Source organism: Engystomops pustulosus, chromosome 5, assembly GCF_040894005.1.
Source record: "Engystomops pustulosus chromosome 5, aEngPut4.maternal, whole genome shotgun sequence".
NCBI lineage: Eukaryota > Metazoa > Chordata > Amphibia > Anura > Leptodactylidae > Engystomops > Engystomops pustulosus.
Window position 1 is genome coordinate 27,404,658 of NC_092415.1, and position 17,803 is coordinate 27,422,460.

Below are 17,803 nucleotides of genomic sequence, written 5' to 3' on the forward strand. Positions count from 1 at the left end.
GTGAAAACTTTACATGAAAATTACACTCCTGACTAACTTTAAGAGGAGATCATTCTCTTTAAAATGACCCTAGAACTATGTATCTAGGTACCATGGTTCAGAAGGATATAACGGTTTGTAATTAGGGCTTATTTTCTGGGTAGGACTTATATTGCTGCAGCTCTTTAGAGGATCTCTGTCAGATAAACTGGTGTAACAGTCTAGTTTTTGGATAAAGTCCTATTCCCCAAATACACAGAGCTAAATGACAATATTCTGGCTGCAAACAGTCACCACTAGGGGGCACTTACACAGGGCCCAACAGGTCTTCCAAAAATGACAAGATCGATTACCTGTTCTGTTCTTGTAAGGCTTTAAAAGCTGTTTTGTAATCAACCTCTCTGAGAAACTGGCAGAGTATGGCCACCTATAAAGGGAATATCATCACATTTATTATACAGGATCCCCAACACTGCCACAGTGTCACTTACTGCCCACAGCCCATACCTACCTGTGTGTGGCAGTTCAGCATGGAGCAGCACTTGATCATCCTCTTTATCACCTGTGAATACACACTATATTACCTCCTCTCCAGACATCACTATGTATATCTGCAGCTCATCACCTACCGCTATATAAACTACTTACCTGATCTGTATACACTTCTGGGGGAACTTGTTTGGTGAAGTAGTCAGAGGATACGGCCCCCGCCTGCAGATAGTAGTTCAGTGCAGCAGAATACTGATTGCTGGCTGCAGCGAGAAATAAAGAGTTGTCATCTCATATTTGATAACTGATGATCACTAATAGGGGAAGTGCTGCTCTCCTAAAAAATTCCTAGAGGATGTGCCACCACCTTATGTTACTGCCATATAGTCATGTACCCCATGCAGGCAGCACATGTACATGCATAATGACAGTGGCATAGTTCAATTGGCTCGATCTTCTGAACCATGACACCTAGAATCACAGTTCTCATCCTCTTTGTGCCACAGAGCCAAAATAATCCCACTGTTAAAGTTAGTTGGGAGTGCGAATTTCATGTACAGCTACCTTTAAGTTTAACTGTGGCGCTCTTTGTATCTGTAGCGTCTAGAAACACAATCTGTGTGCTATATGAAAGGGAAAATTCTCCTCTGTAACATGACACCAGAACTGTGTTTTCAGGTGCCACAAAAGTTATCACCATTTGAAATGTGCCCAAACTCCATCCTATCAGCTAAAAGTAGAATGGATATGTAGGTGCAGGAAGACAAAGTTCAGAGTTTGCAGAAATACATGCACCTTATGCATCTTTAGCTGCACTTGGCTTGGGAAGGTGATAGATTGATGTACATTTTTTTTAAACATATTTTAGTATAGGTGTTATAAAGTTTTTTTTATAGGCTGTAAAATTGAAAAAAAATACCTAGCATCAAAATCCATCATGATAAACCAGGGACACTTATAGATCCAGGCACCGGGACTGTGGTAATCTTTTTATATGTGTTATCCATGCCCTCCTTCCTGCTAAAATCAACACTTTATAATTATGAGCTTGAAAGGCTGCATTTACACGAACGCATGTCCGCCGGGCCGTAGCCAGGTAGATATACTTTCGGCGCCATGGAGAGGAGGAGGGTTGACCCCTTCCCCCTACATAGAGATACACGTCGCCATAACATGGGGAAAGAAAGGACATGTCCCATCTGTTCCCACGTGTACGGAGCGGTACAGGACTAGGTGCAGTGCATATACTAAAAATTGTCAGCGTGGCGTTTTTGCTTTTATCCTTCATACTGATGGATGTATCAGAGGCTAGATCATGATCTTGGTTTGTTGATATATTCTATTGCACCAGCTCAGTTACATTATAGGTTGTGCTGACCAGTGTATTGTTCATTGTAAGAGGCTAGATCATGAGTGAAATTGTGGGCCAACTCAATAAACAACATTCACATAATAGGGTCTGAAAATGTGCTCATAGAACGTCCCGGGTATAGGAGACTGAAACGTATGAATTGAAAGAATAAAAAAAAAAGTGTCAAAAGCACCAAGTTCAGTTATCCCTTTACAGGTAGCATAGTATAGTTTATGTAAATCATTTAATAGTAATATTAAATACACATTATACACACACATATATACACACATAGGCTACATTCACACACATGTATGTATACACGGCCGATATACGTCCCCCATACACTTCTATGGGCTGACGGCATTGTACAGGAGTGGTACGGTGCAGCACACGTACAGCACCGTACCGCTCCGTAGCCCGGGAAAAGATAGGACCTCCTCTTCTCCCCACGCTGCCGTGTGCCCGTCGTGCTACGGTGCCGCGGGCTCACGGCAGTGTGAATGTAGCCATACATATACATTTATTCAAAAAAATCACAATGCAATAAAATAAATTCAAACTGAAAAGTCACAAGTGAGTGAACTATTCTTTCAATGTTCTGATTCTTCCTCAGGTTCGTGAAAGAATTTCACTCACCAAAATATATATCGGCCTGGATGATGAGCCACGAGTGGTTATTCACATTGATTTTGAGCGTGTAGTTCACCAGCTCTTTAATAGTGACAGCAACTGCATCAAAATCTACGGCCTGAAGACTAAAAGGCAAGTAGAGAAGTTATGGAAAAGTTGAAAAAAAAACAAAACAAACTAAAAGTACACTACATGAGAAAATCAGAGGGTACAGGCGATCAATGAAAAAAAGCTATAAAATGTTAAAGACTAGGAAAGCCACATTGAGAAACATTCACAATCCTGGGCCCATGTGAGAAGTTGGGACAGAAATACAATAACTTTTCAAATGGAGGTCGACAATTGGAAATCCCAATGTGACCGACAACACGAGTTATCTAAAAGAAAGTTTGTTGGCAACTCTGTAGGGAGGGGCACTTACTTTAGGCACCGTCACTGTGATAATCTTCTTATATATTTGTTATCCACGGCCTCCTTCCTTCTAAAATCAATTTTGGGACATAGGGGCTCTGGGAGGCGTTACCAGAGCCCCTATGTGCTACAGTTTCACAGGCTGTTACACTGCGCAGATCACTTCTCAGCTCTCACTGTGTGCTCAAACTTCCTTTGCTGACTTCCTTTGCTGCAGTGAGATTATATCAAGCAGAGGGAGGGGGGGGGGGGCAGTGTAACAGGCTGTGAAACTACAGCACAATGGGGCTCTGGTTACCCCCCCCCCCCTCCCCTCCTGAGCCTGGCTCATTAGTATAAATTTACAAAGTGGATTTTATGAGGAAGGAGGCCCTGGATAATAAGTGCAATGTAGCTTCATAGACTGTTAGACTTCCACTAAACAAAGATGTGGGGGTGGGGGGTAGGAAACTGTGTAAATGAATGTAAAGTCAGAGCACAGAGGGGCTCTGGTAACGCCCACTGGCTCAATAGCATAACTTTAAAAGGAGGGAGGCCATGGATAACACATATAAGGAGATTATCACAGTCATGGTGTCTGGATCTATGAGGAAGTGTCTCTTTTTTCAGGATGGATTTTGATTTCCTTTAATCCCATTGGATGAGTATTAGTCTGAAGTTATGACGACAATGGAGAACATGACCAGCATACATGTACAGGTCTTACTTGGGAATGTTGGCTGGCCAGATAGAGATGTGCTCTGCTGTGATATCATTCACAATGTCCTCCTGTGGGGGGGACAATATTGAAAAATTATAAACATGGGAGATTTATCAGAACATTTCTGAGGTAGTTCTGTAGCAACTGTTCTAGTTGCCCATGGAAACCAATCAGAGCTCAGCTTTCATTTTATAAATGGCTGTGGGGAACTGTAAGCTGAGCTCTGATTGGATGCCATGTTCAACTAGAATAGGTCTGCTCTAAGATTTCTGATAAAATCTCCCCCCATTATTACTTTTGTCAAAAGAACAGAAAAATAGAAGTACTGACCCGGAGATTGTGAAGCTTGACAAATAGAGAAAGCAATGTGGTCAGCACCTGCGGCTCCTGTGGAGAGACATGTATATAGTAGTGATGCCCTATAAACATCGAACTGGAGAGATTGATATATTAAAAGCGTGATAAAGCAATAATTTGGAGGATATAGTGGGAACGGCAGCGGTGAGGGTGCCCTTACATGAGTGTTAGTGGCCACCAATCACTTGTGTAAGGGCACCCCAATAATGCAGCTCGGGGGTGCGCACTGCTGCTCGAGACATCAAAAACCCTGAAAAACATTGATCCGATCAAACCCAAGTATCTGCATGGCTTCTAAGTCTTTCTTCCCACACACTAGAAATCTGAACCGCATTGAAGATACTTACACGCAATTTCTTTATAAAAGAGAGAAGTTCACTCCTAGAAGCAAAAGATTTAAAAAAAATTAAATTAAAACTTAATTAAGATTATTTATTGCCGTGTCATGATGTATTAAAATAATGTCTGGAAAGTACAATAGAAGTATTCCCTAACATAGTATAATCTGGCACCCAGCCCCCCCCTCTGACCACATACCGGTACATGATCCCCATAGTGGAGTCCCTGTTCTTTATCAGGCTGATCCTGCCATCGCTGCTCCGCTTGTGCTGGTTGGAGACGCTGCATATCTGTACCACCACCTCCCACAGCTCCTTTGCCGTCCTCCGGCTGTCCGGACCAGATAGCTCCTTACATGTGGCTGCCAGAAGATGTCCAAGCTAGGAAGAAGGAAAAGCAAGTCAGAGGATGGCATTTCCATGTATCTGCTCATACACACGGACGAGGAGCCCAGCTCCAGAGAACACTTTTTAAAAGCCATGAGCATTTTATTGGCCAATGTATTGCACAGGAATTTACAGTGCACCAACCAGTACTGAAACTTGAGGTGTATAACATGAGAGGCAATCTCTGTCTGCTCCATAGAGCTTAATGGAGCAGAACAGTCTGCTCCATTAGTCTGACGGGGCGACAAGGGGCGATGGAGGTACGTGGGACCCCAATGGACCTCTTGTGTTCGTGATCAGCACTGAGACCCGCACTGATCAAGTTTCGTTAATAAATAATTCTTTATTTAAATAGTGCACACAGATTACGCAGCGCTGCACAAAGCTTGCCAAATCAGTCCCTGTCCCCAACGTGGCTCAATCTAATCAACCTACCAGTATGTTTTGGAGTGTGGGAGGAAACCGGAAACACGGAGAGAACATACAAACTCTTTGCAGATGTTGACCTGGGTGGGACTTGAACCCAGGACCAATGTGCTGCAAGGCAGAAGTGCTACCCACTGAGCCACCGTGCTTCTCGTTTGTGGGAAAACCCCTTTAATTTTACTTTCCCAGTCTAAAGATAAAGTTACCTAGAAAAGACACTTACCTTTACATATGGATTACTCTGCACCATGGAGGAAGGAGCCTGTAGGGTAAGGTACTCGTTTTCTCTCCAATTCAGCAAGAAGGCGACGCACTCCTCTGCTACAACCTGCCGGAGGGGGATATCTGCAAGGAGAAAAGGAGAATTATTCTCACCGTTAATTCGGTTTCCATTAGTCCACCATGACGGCCCCAACTGGAGGATGGCCCTTGACCTCTGTAGGGACAGGAAGCAGAGAGGTTAAAAGCCCCTCCTCTGCACCCACACTCCAGTGGCTACCAAATAACTACACCGGCTGTGGATGCAACCCATTTATTGTATGTTATAGTCACACACAGATACAACAGGTTAAATAATAAAGACTAAGACTACTCTGTCTTATAAAAATAAAAGGGGACGGGAAAAATATATGGGCCGTCATGGTGGACTAATGGAAACCGAATTAACGGTGAGAATAATTCTCCTTTTCCATGGCGTCCCCCATGACGGCCCCAACTGGAGATGTACCAGATTACCAGTACCTTAGGGTGGGACAACTGCCTGCAAGACTTTCCTACCGAAGGCCTGGTCCCTGGCGCTTTGGATATCTAATCTGTAGTGTCTAGCGAATGTTAACTGGCTAGACCAGGTAGCTGCTTTACAGATATCGACTAGAGAGGCCCCACGTTTTTCAGCCCATGAGGCTGCCACCCCCCTGGTTGAGTGGGCCCTGACAGTCCCAGGAATGTCCATATTTTCAGCATCATATGCCTCTTTGATGGTAGTCCGGATCCAACTGGCAATAGATGCTTTGGAAGCTTTCTTCCCCTTATTCTTCCCTGTATACTGCAGCAGGATGTTGTCGTCCTTTCTCCAAGGTCTAGAGATGTCCAGGTAGTGGAGAAGACATCTCCTCACGTCCAGAGTATGCCATGCTGACTCCTTACTGTTCTTAGGGTTCTGGCAAAAAGAAGGTAACACAATTTCCTGATTGCGATGAAAACTGGAAGACACTTTGGGAGCGAAGGTCTTATCTAGAGTTAGAATTACTCTATCTTCCAGAACTCTAAGGTAAGGTTATCTAAGGGAGAGAGCCTGGATTTCTCCTAACCGTCTAGCTGAGGTTATGGCTATAAGGAAGGTCAGCTTGAGGGTTAGGCTTCTAAGGTCCGTAGTCTCTAAGGGCTCAAATGGAGGACCTGTCAGGTGATTCAACACCAGAGACAAATCCCAGTTTGGGATATTTTGTTTTAAGTGAGGTCTCAATCTGGAGATAGCTTTTACGAACCTCTGGATCCACTTGAGCTCCGCCAAGGAAGTATCAAAGAAGGCACTAAGGGCTGATACCTGGACCTTGAGTGTACTCGTCTTCAGCCCTTTATCAAACCCTGCTTGCAGGAAATCCAGTATCTGCGAGATGTTGGGAGACAACTGGTTAGGAGTGACTGAGCCACAAAAAGACACAAATTTCTTCCATATTCTGGAGTAAATTCTGTGGGCGACCACCTTACAACTAGCCTTCATCGTGGAGATCACTTTGTCGGATAGCCCCTGGGCTGTCAGTATCTTCCTTTCAGGATCCATGCAGCGAGCTGGAGAGCCTGCGGATTGGGATGAAGGACTGGACCCTGGAACAGGAGATCTGGACGAGGTGGTAACAGGAATGGATCCTTTTTTAGCCAAGGAAACCAGTTCCTTTTTGGCCACCAAGGCGCTACGAGTATAACTTCCGCCTGGTCTTCCCTGATCTTTTGTATGACCCGGGACATAAGAGGTATCGGAGGAAAGGCATACAGTAACAGCCCCCCCCAGGACTGGCTGAATGCGTCCCTTGGGTTGAAGGGAACTGTAGGTTCCAGGGAAAAGAAACGCGGGAGCTTCGCGTTCTTGCTGGAGGCAAACAGGTCTATTGACGGATGTCCCCACCTCCTTGTTAACTGAAGGAAGACATCTTCGTGAAGACACCACTCGTTTTGATCTATCTTCCTCCGACTGAGGAAGTCTGCTGTCTGATTTTCTTCCCCCTTGAGGTGGATGGAGGAGAGGGATTGAAGGTTGTCTTCTGCCCAGGTGAAGATTTTGTTTGAGAGTGCCAGGAGACTCGGGTTTTTGGTTCCCCCTTGGTGACGTAGGTAGTCCACCGTAGTGACGTTGTCCGAAAAAATCCTGACATGCTTTCCTCTCAGCATTTGTGTGCTGGACCTCAGGGGTTTCCAGAACAGCTCTTAACTCCCGATGATTTGAGGAACGGGTTTTCACTGAATCCGGCCACAGGCCTTGGACAGGATGACCTGCGACAATCGCTCCCCAACCCGACTGACTTGCGTCCGTCTGTATAGGTGTCACTGGCCAAGGATGCCAGGGTACTCCTTTTCCCAGGTTTGCTGGATCTGTCCACCAGTCTATGGACCGTAAGACTGAGAGGGGAATCTCCACCTTTTGGTTTAGGTGACGAGGATCTTTGTCCCAAGAGGACAGCACCAAATTCTGTAGTGTCCTTGTATGACTTGGGCTCATGACTGCATGCATCCAGTGCGTGCAATGGAGCCAAAGGATCCTCATTGCTTCTCTTATGGAGCAGCACTTCTTTTTCTTGAACGTGTTTAGCTGGAGAATTAAATTTTCTCTCTTTGCTGGTGGGAGAAAAGACATCTGTTGTGTGGAGTCTATTAGAACTCCCAGGAATACCACGTTCATGCTCGGTTCTAGGTTGGATTTTTCTGTATTGATGATCCAGCCTAGCCGCTGAAGAGTCTTCATGGTGATATCCCTGTGAAGAATCAGCTCCTGACTTGAGGCACTTACTACCAGAAGGTCGTCTAGGTACGGAATGATGGATATTCCTTCTTTTCTCAGAAACGCTACTACCTCGACCATAATCTTTGAAAAGGTTCTTGGTGCAGAAGATATCCCGAAGGGAAGGGCTTTGTATTGAAAGTGAGCTTCCTCGCCTTCTGGTGACAGGACTGCGAACCTGAGAAACTTTTGCGAGTTGGGGTATATTGGGACGTAGGCGTCCTTCAGGTCTATTGTACACATGAACGCCTGACGTTGGATTAGAGCTGAAGCGGAAGAGACGGTCCCCATCTTGAATTTTCTGTATAGGACGAACCTGTTTAGCCCTTTCAGGTTGCAGATCATCCTGGACTTCCCGTTCAGTTTCTTTATGAGGAACAGTGGAGAGTAATGTCCTCTTCTCTGATGTTCCTGGGGTACAGGGATAATCACATTCAGTTCTAACAACTTCTGCACTTCTGTCCAGAGTTGGAGCGACAGGTCCCGAGAGGGTTGTCTGGTAAGGACGAAATTTGTGGGAGGAAGAGCGGTCAATTCTATCTTGTAGCCGTCCTGGAGGATGGACAGAATCCAGGGGTTTGATGTTATCTGGTTCCATTGCTGATGAAAATTCAACAGTCTTCCTCCCACCTTGGCGTCATTGTTTCCTGAAACTCGTAGCGGAGTTACTGGGGTTGAGCAGAAACCCCCTGCCTCTTCCACCTTTAGGGTAGCTCCACCTTCCTTGTTTACCCTTGCCCCTAAAGGATGGTCTCCTGTCTTTGGGGTCACGAAAGGAAGGTTTCTTCAGACTGGTCCTGGATTCTGGGAAGCCCTTATTCTTATCCGCCGCCCTCTCCAGGATGGTGTCCAATTCGGGCCCAAACACATACTCGCCCTCGAACGGGATGCCGCACAATTTAGACTTTGACCTGAAGTCTCCGCTTCACTGGCGCAACCAGAGGGATCTTCTTACGGAGTTGGAAAGAGCCCCTTCTTTAGCACCAATCCTCACTCCCTCTGCCGAGGCGTCAGCAATGAAAGCTGTGGCTGCTTTCAGGGTCGGGAAGGTATTAAGTAACAGATCCCTTGGGGTTCCATCCCTTACATGCTTTTCCAACTCCATTACCCAGTGGAATAGTGTGGGAGCTACGGACGTTGTAGCAATGTTGGATTTAAAAGGGTATTCCCATCTGGGCATTTACATATAATTAAATTCATTTGCCTTATGTAAAGATTTCTTCAATTGCATGTTAATTAAAAAAATATTCCTGTGTGAAGATAATTTCTCCTAAATGTAGCCATGTTGTCCATTAGAAACCAGATATCTTCCTCGGATACGACCACGTCACACTCTGGCAGCGGTGGCCAGAATTGCGCTATAGAGTCCTGCCGGACCACCAGGATTCAGCAATCATTACCACAGGACGGATGTGCGACATGTAGTAACTCCCGGACATTTTATATACAAAAACCTTTTGTTTCTTTGTGCACTCACTCCAGCAGAGGTGGCCGTATCCGAGGAAGCTATCTCGTTTCTAAGGGACAACATGACTACATTTATGAGAAATTATCTTCACACAGGAACATTTTTTTTTAATAACATCCAATTGAAGAAATGTTCATATATGGCAGATTAATGAAACTGAATGTGAGTGCCCAGACGAGAATACCCCTTTAAGGTTCAGCATGGAACATTCCCAGCTCTTTTTTAATAAGCTGTCTGCCTTTCTATCCAGCGGATCTTTCGACTGGGTAGCATCCTCAAAAGGCAAATCGGTCTTCTTGGTCATTTTAGTGACCTGGATGTCCATCTTAGGAGCAGAGTTCCATAGCTTGGCTTCTTCTTCAACAAAAGAAAGATGATTTCTGAATTCTTTTGAAAGAGAAATTTTGTTTTCCGGATCCCTCCATTCTTCCAGAATCAGATCCCTGAGAGTATTATTGACTGGGAACACGCGCCGCTTTTTGGCTTTGAGCAGACCAAAGAGTTCATCCTGAATGGACTGCGTCTCCTCTACCTCTTCTATCTTCAGGGTATCTTGCACCGCTTTTAAGAGGAGTTCCAGGTCTTCAGAAGCCAGCAGATATCTCGATTCCATCCCTTTTGCAGAGGTGGAAGGGAACGTATCAGGCTCCAAAGAATCCTTGATCGTAGCACCATCAGAGTCTGAAGCGGGGTCAGAAGATGAATCCACTATTCTCTGCCACTTTTGAGGTGGTTCCTGGGGGGCAAAGGCAGCCAAGGATGAAGACACAGATGATCTGACTTCCTCCTGGATAAAGCTGCGCATATCATCCATGAATGAGGTCTTTTCTTCACAAATCAAATTATCCAGGCATTTTTTGCACACAGGTTTTTTATATGCACTAGGTAACTTTTCAAAGCACATGTTGCACTTTTTATGAGGCGTTTTCTTCCTCTCAGAGGAGGATTGCTCCTTAGCACGGCCTTTTTCCTTTTCCTTGGGATCCTATCAAGGAAAGGAGAGCCCGGATAAGGAACTGCTATAAACGGGACGTGCGGGTGACCCACCACCCTATCCCTTTAACCCCTACTCACAGGAGGTGGGGATATGAGGTCCAGACCTGAGGCCTCTAAATTGCAGGGTTCCATGCTCCTAGAGGAACTATAGTAACCAGCCAGCCTAGAATGTAATAACAACAATTGAAGGCTTGTAAATCAGCACTGCAATGGTTAAAGGGTAGGATTTTACCTGGTACCGGTAAGCCAGGAGAGATCCACCAGGGTCTATAAGGTAAACGTGGCCCATATCAGAATACAGGGAACCTTTAACTCGTAAGCCGCAGGAATGAAGATTAGAGCTCAGATCAACGTAATTACCACGCCAGAGCAATTTAAACTTACCACCCCGCGATCCTGTTTCCGGGTCGCGCGGCTTTGACGTCACTTCCGGTTTCCTCACTCCACCGGAAGTTGACGCCGGGGTCGACCGGAAGTGCGCGGGAGCGCCGGAATCACATGTTCCGGGTGTCGTAAGCTCCAGGAGCTGCGGGCAGAGCCGGAAGAAAAACGCAGTTCCCCGCAGGCAGAGGAAAGGGCCGCAACCCGATCGAGGCCCGGAACTGTGCTGGGTAAGGGATAGGTCCCGCGCCATGGTGTCCCCCCTCACTGTCCCAACTAGTGGGAAGCGAGGAGAGAAAACTTCTCTCTACTCCCTGCCCTGTGTAGGGACAGGAAGCCACTGGAGTGTGGGTGCAGGGGAGGGGCTTTTAACCTCTCTGCTTCCTGTCCCTACAGAGGTCAAGGGCCATCCTCCAGTTGGGGCCGTCATGGGGGACGCCATGGAAACCCAGGATAACTGTATCAGGCGCAGGTCACACCTGCGTGGGGGCTTTTGTTGACTTCAAATGTACATTACCTTCCGTTATTAACAGCTGGAAAAGAAAAGAATGAAATGCAGGGACTTTTGCACAATCTTTCAGCTATTTAATAAAGGAATAGGATGAACGGAACCAGCAAAATGTGAACTTAGCCTTACTACGTCTTCACGTCATGGTGTCATGCAGAGATCTACAACCACCCACTAGGAACGGATGCAAACACTAAAATTCAGTGTGGCCTGCAGTAACTTCCCTAAGTCAGGAGACCCATCAACAACAAGTAATACTGGATGGGGCAGAACCTTTTAAAATTCTGACATGTCCATTTTATTAAAATATGTTAAATACAGACATTTACTAAACATTGCGCCACCCCCCTATTATTCCTCCTGGAAATATGTGAATATATTGACAACCGATTGCTCTGATTCTTCTTTTGAATACAGGTGTCCCTATACGGTCAGCACCGACTTGATATGGTATGGGCCCACTCTGTGTAGCAATATCCAGTCATTATTTCCAGGAGTGAGATCATGCACTGGATGCGGCCGTCAACAGAATGGATATGAACGATGACACAGAATCTTACATGTAAAGGCAAAAGAAGCTGCTGCTGCAGACTAGTTACTCTCCGATGACTACTTTGTTAACCAGCATGGCACAGCGCCACTGCACCCTAAAATTGTAGGTCGCTAACATTCAATGGATACCTTTTATTACACAAACCTGTGAATTCGGTCTCGCTTGTGCTAGAATAGGAAGATTCTAACAGAATGGGTAACTTGTGTAGCTCAAGGCTCAGTTTGTTTGCTCTCTCTCTGTCAGATCATTCTCAAATAGTAAAGGTCTTATAAAAATTCCCTTCGGTTATCTGCGTTCTGCTTAGCATGGGCGATAGATTGGTCTGAGCTGCAGTACCAAGCACAGCCACTATAAAATGTACAGTACTGTGCTTGGTAGGAAGTGAAGAAACTGCAGCGATCCTCTGAGTGTAACAGTTTCTTGACATTAACGATCCAGGACAAGGACACTTTCAAGGTCATAAGTACAGGGAGTCCCGGGGTTACATACAGGAAAAGGGTCTCTTCTTAAGTTGAATTTCTATTCAACTTAGAAATCGAAGTCGGAACAGGTATATTTTACAATTGTAACTACCGACAACATTTTTTATTCAAAAGTTTGTGCTGTAATGGGACCAAGGATTATCAGTAAAGCTTCATTACAGACGCCTTACAGCTGATCATTGCAGCCTGGGACTATAGTAACATCCAGAGAGCTTCACCAGAGGTCACAGGGGTCCTTCAGTAACTAGGGGTCACCCAGTGTCCCATGAAAGTGGCCAGTGCGGAGTGGTTACCCACCACCCTCGGGAAAACCGCTACATCATGCGACTTTTAAAGAAAAGAAAAAAAAAAAACCCCACCCGTATCCCTCCTATTTGAAATAGACACAGGACGGAGCGGTTTCCAGACTGTGGGGAGAAAAAGACAGTTTTCTTATAAAAACTCTTTGGCTAAGTGCACTCTATTTTCTATGGGGACGCCAGAAAAAGGGCTACTCGTGCCAGGTTCCCTTTAAGACAGTGTACAAAATTTCTTACCAGGAATCCTCATCTCCAGGTATCCCCGTACTCTGCTGATCAGCTCCGTAGGAGGACGATCACCGTTTGCCCCAGCCCCGGCCTCGTGAGTATAGACGTCCAGCAGCAGCATCTCGTTCAGCATCACTTGGCGAAGTTTGGGAGAAAACTCAGTGACCAGCTCCAGACAGGCGGCCAGCAGCTGCTTGGCATGGGGGAAGTCCTGAGAAAATACCACATATCTAGTAAATACAGTTCCAGTGCTCTAGTGAAGAGGAGAATCTCCCTTTTAATATAATATTAGAATTGTGTTTCTATGTGAAACAGAACCACATAGATCTACGGGTAAAGTTAGTCGGGAATTGAGACCTGTATTTAAATATAACACGTTTTACTGCGACTTTAACCGTAGATCCATGGAGCACCCTGGTTCTGTTTCACCTAGAAACACAATCCTAAAATGTATCTTAAAATGGGAGATTCTCTTCTTTAAGGGCACACCAGAACTGTGTTTTTAGTTGCCACAGTTTAGGAGATGACCGTTTGAAATGACCTGAAGGCAGAAGGTAGCGCAGAAGACACTTTGCAAGTACATGCACCCTCTGCACCTGGGAAATGGTGATGGTTTGACATCGTACATTTTTTGGTAAAGGTTTATACAATTTTACCACTTATTAAACACTGCCCTCCCCCTCCCCCATTATCAGTGATATGAAGTCTCCCATACATTCTACCCAGCAAGTAGAGGCGGATTCAGCTACATAACACCAATTCATGCTTGGCTGTAGCACAATGCGCTAGGGCAGGAGTACAGCTGCGGTTGAGGAAAACTCCACCTTCACTGTCACATCGGCTCAGTGGCTTTCATCCTGCTAAAGCAGCTTGGAACGCACATGGTAGCCCCCCTGTTGCGGATGGCGGGGGCCAGCAAACTAGTAGCAGAGGTCCACATTTGGACTAGTTGAGTATTCAGGACATTATAGAGGAGAACTGACCTGCATGAATATGGCCCAAATATTCTCATTTATTAGATGGGTAATACATGTCTGATAGCCGGGGGTCTGATTACAGAAAAAGGGACTCATTGCATAAAATAGGGCAATGTGGTCCGGACCCAGACACTGCAAACGCTACATTTTTCAAAGTTCGCCAGTGGTCCTGTGCCCTCAATATAAAAGTTGATTAGATTGTGAGCCCCATAGGGACAGGGACCGATTCGGAAAGATCTGTACAGTGCTGTGGGATCTGTGTGTGCTACATAAATAAAAGGAATAATTATTATAAAAGAATAAATGTAATTTTCTGCTTCCTTCCTCTTCAACAATTTCTTCTGCTAAATGACAGCTGCCAAACACATTGTAATATAGGCCGCAAATCCAAAGGAGGAGTCTGACATCCCCTTGTAATAGACGGAGCCTTCTTTACATGCCCTATACTTTGCTCGGAGAGGTATCACAACACCTGTAAACTCCTCACCTTTATAGCGCTGCAGTGCAGGCCCTTGGCCAGCAGGATGTACACCAGATCCCGCGCCAGAATGTCTTTAATTCCTAGGATTATTCCGCTGTATATAGTTGGCACTTCCCACTGGAATAAATAGATTTTCAGACCGATTATCAAAATCCATAACATTAAAACCAATGCAACAAGGATAAGTCAGGAGGAAGCACAATTACCTTGTTGGACACCATCCAGAACTGGCTCTCTGAGGTCATACCATGCAGCTCTATGAGGATTTGTCGGATTCTCCACGGATCCACTGTGAGAATGAGCTGATGTTCCAACTGACCAATGGTAACACTTGCAGATGCTGAAAGAAGCCAAATAATACTGTCAGAACAGCTAGGAGGCCGAGTGACAAAAACGTCAATCTTTTATAATTCAATAGGACAGTAAAGCATTGAGGAATAAACCCCAACAAGTCTATAAATATAAAGCAGAGTCCTTCATAATTGCGGTAGTGATGTGCATAAAGCTAATCACCTCCACAGTCATATGCAAATGAGCGGAAAAGAGTCACTTTTTGCAGTTGAAGAATCAACTTAAGGAGGATGAAGGAAAAGGAGTCAAATGAGACACCCATCTTGGACTCTAGAGTACCTACAAGTGTGCTTGGTTGAGGTACAGGCAGTTAAAAGACAAATAGTCAGTAATGTGAGCCGCAGATCCAATTCCCCTCTGCATCTTTGGATCTGTAGCTCACAGAACCCCAAGCCGGATGCATTCTGAAAGAAGAAAGATTATCATCTTTAATATGATCCCAGGGTCATGGGAGGTGGCGCACAGTCCAAAAACTGCAGACGAACACAATGGATGTGACCAACTACAAGTGTCTGAAAGCAAAGGGGTTTCCTACGAAGGCAAGTTAGGCCCTATCCATCCTATCAGTGGGGGTCTCAGTGCTGAGACCCCCGCAGATTGCAAGTACAAGGGTTCCGACCGACCCCTTGCTGCTCCTCAGACTAATGGTGCAGACGGCGTGGATGACCGTTCTGCTCCATTAATCTTCATGGAGCTGACGGAGATCGCCAAGCGCAACACTGGGACCCCCCACTGATCAGCAAGTTAGGCCCTATCCTGTGGATAGGGTCTAACCTGCCTTTGTGGGAAAACCCCTTTAAGCCCAGAAGCATAATAGCACAACTCCAGTTATAGTGTCATTCCTGTCTAAGGCCTAAAGCACACGAAAGGTATGCGTCCATGAAACAGCACCATGTGGTGGTCACACTTCATGGGCGGAATACTGTTCTGGAGACGGGAGTCCAAGCAACAGTTATATGCCATGCTAGAGGCCATGCTCCCACCAGGGACAACCGTGCCATAGTGTTACAGTTCAGGGCAGTTTTTGAAGCAGGGACTCCTTGCATCATACATCACTATGATGCTCTGAGCTCCTCGGCCTGTGAAATGCAGCCACCATGTGGATAGGCATGTCTAAAAATTGGACCTACAGAAATCAGAAAGGGAAGACTGCGGTGGGCACAAGAACAAGAGATTTTTGTTGCACTTCAAAAAAGGCAGTGAAAAAAAAATCAATGAACCCTACATGTCAGGTGTGATAAGTCCAGGTGAAGGTGGAATGTTTTTGGCTACACCTGTGTGTGCACGCGCTATGCAGAAGTGATGTTGTTCTGAAGGCCAAGGAGGTGCAAAATATAACAGTATAGGAGTAAAGTGCAGCCAATTTACAATAAAGTTCTGATTTTGAACAAAATAACTAACACAAGCACCAGAACCAATTAGATTTCTGTTCTTATGTGACACTTGGGTTTAGCAATTCGCAGTCTACCACACCTGGTATATCATAGAAGGACGTCACAGGCTTGGTACAGAGGTTGGTATGGGACGTTCTCTGCCTGATCTGATCCACAAGCATCTTTCTCTCATCATCAGTAAGGAGCTTCATGAACAAGTTGTGAGAAGAAATCATAAACACCAGCTGGAGGTCCTCTATACCCATACACAGGCTTCTGAAAAATATTAAGAAATGATATATAGTGTTTTCTACTGTATCCAGGACTGGACAAGTTACCCTGAATCCAATATCAGTGATCCAAGAACTTACTTCAAAAATGACGCCATGGTTCTCCTTTCAGTCTCTGAGGCTTCATCAACCTTTAGAGACCTGGAACAAACCTAGAATGCAAAATATAGTATTTACATGTCTTGTGTGTCCTTCATTCCATGTACGAGAGGAGGAGGATATTATATACTGTCCATTTATGACCCATCAAGCTGGAAGCTGCAGCCTGAGCTAGCGGTGCTAGCATAAATGTGCAGGGCTGAGACTTCACAAACTACTTTAAAGTTGCAACTTCAAATTGGAAGAGTCATCATAAGGCTGCATTCACACTGCCCTATGGGGGACATATACGGCCGACGTACATACGGCATATATACGTCCCCCATAGACGGCAACGGGCGCACGGCGCCCTACAGGAACGGTACAGTGCAGAAAAAGTGCGGCACCGTACCGTTCCGTGCCCCATGAAAAGATAGGATATGTCCTTTCTTTTCTCGGAATAGCCGATTTTTCAAAGCACAAACCACTTAGATCCATAATCAGTAACAGACATGGCTTTGATTAGATTCTGAGCCCCATGGGGACAGGGACCGATTTGGCAATCTCTGTGCAGCGCTGCGTAATCTGTGTGTGCGCTATATAAATGAAGAATTAGTTAAAGCGGTTGTCCAGGTATTCAAGTTATCCTTTATCACCATGAAAGAGGTTGGGACCGATTAGGAGAAAGACTCTGAGAAAAGGGATCCCGTTCTCATTAATAAGCAGGATGAGTATGTGTCCTGCCACTCCTTTCACTGTCTACAGGAGCGGTCGGGCAGAGACAAGTGCTTTGTTTAGCTATCAGTCATTCCCATACAACTGAATGGAGTACCAGGGCGCATGATCACCCCATTAGAGAGTTCACGATCTCTATTCCCTAGAGAGTTGGGGATCCCCATTCTCCTCATCGGTGGAAGACCCAGTAGTCGGAGCCTCAATCGACTTCTTATCCCCTATCCAAAGGACTCAAATACTTGGGAAAGCCCCTTTAAAAGATGACCGTCATTCTGTTTCAATTGAGCATTACAAGAGCAGCAGTACCTCAAGAAGATAATCTATTTTTTCCTTGCTAGGTGTCATGAAGAGCTGGTGAAACTGGACGGTGATGGACTTGCCCCGGAGAATATCACGGACTGTGTTACAAGCGCAGATTTTATAGCAGACTTCTGTCAAAGCATCATTGCTGCGGAGAAATTGGAGACAAATTATAATACGTTACTATATTTAGTGAAGAAACAGGGTTTTCTAACTTTGTGGTTTTCTCGTATTATA

General features: G+C 45.3%; 1 protein-coding gene across 8 annotated transcripts in view; it reads right to left on the minus strand.

Annotated features, from left to right (window-relative positions):
* The window catches only part of INTS8 (integrator complex subunit 8), a 40,525-nt gene that overhangs the window by 13,380 nt on the left and 9,342 nt on the right, over positions 1–17,803 (minus strand). For 7 of the 8 annotated variants that reach the window (XR_011855672.1, XM_072151448.1, XM_072151447.1 and 4 more), the window contains exons 11-25: positions 17,573–17,714; positions 16,535–16,605; positions 16,264–16,439; positions 14,646–14,779; positions 14,446–14,556; positions 12,991–13,192; positions 5,295–5,416; positions 4,458–4,639; positions 4,268–4,301; positions 3,894–3,950; positions 3,570–3,631; positions 2,459–2,577; positions 628–731; positions 491–541; positions 333–406 (exon numbers count right to left, since the gene is read on the minus strand). Coding sequence is in view for 6 of the 8 variants with exons in the window: in XM_072151448.1 (XP_072007549.1) it covers positions 333–406; positions 491–541; positions 628–731; positions 2,459–2,577; positions 3,570–3,631; positions 3,894–3,950; positions 4,268–4,301; positions 4,458–4,639; positions 5,295–5,416; positions 12,991–13,192; positions 14,446–14,556; positions 14,646–14,779; positions 16,264–16,439; positions 16,535–16,605; positions 17,573–17,714 (1,641 nt within the window). In the remaining 2 variants the exon portion in view is untranslated. Of the gene's footprint in view, positions 1–332; positions 407–490; positions 542–627; positions 732–2,458; positions 2,578–3,569; positions 3,632–3,893; positions 3,951–4,267; positions 4,302–4,457; positions 4,640–5,294; positions 5,417–12,990; positions 13,193–14,445; positions 14,557–14,645; positions 14,780–16,263; positions 16,440–16,534; positions 16,606–17,572; positions 17,715–17,803 lie in introns of those variants that run through there. The other variant, XR_011855673.1, reaches the window with a different exon arrangement.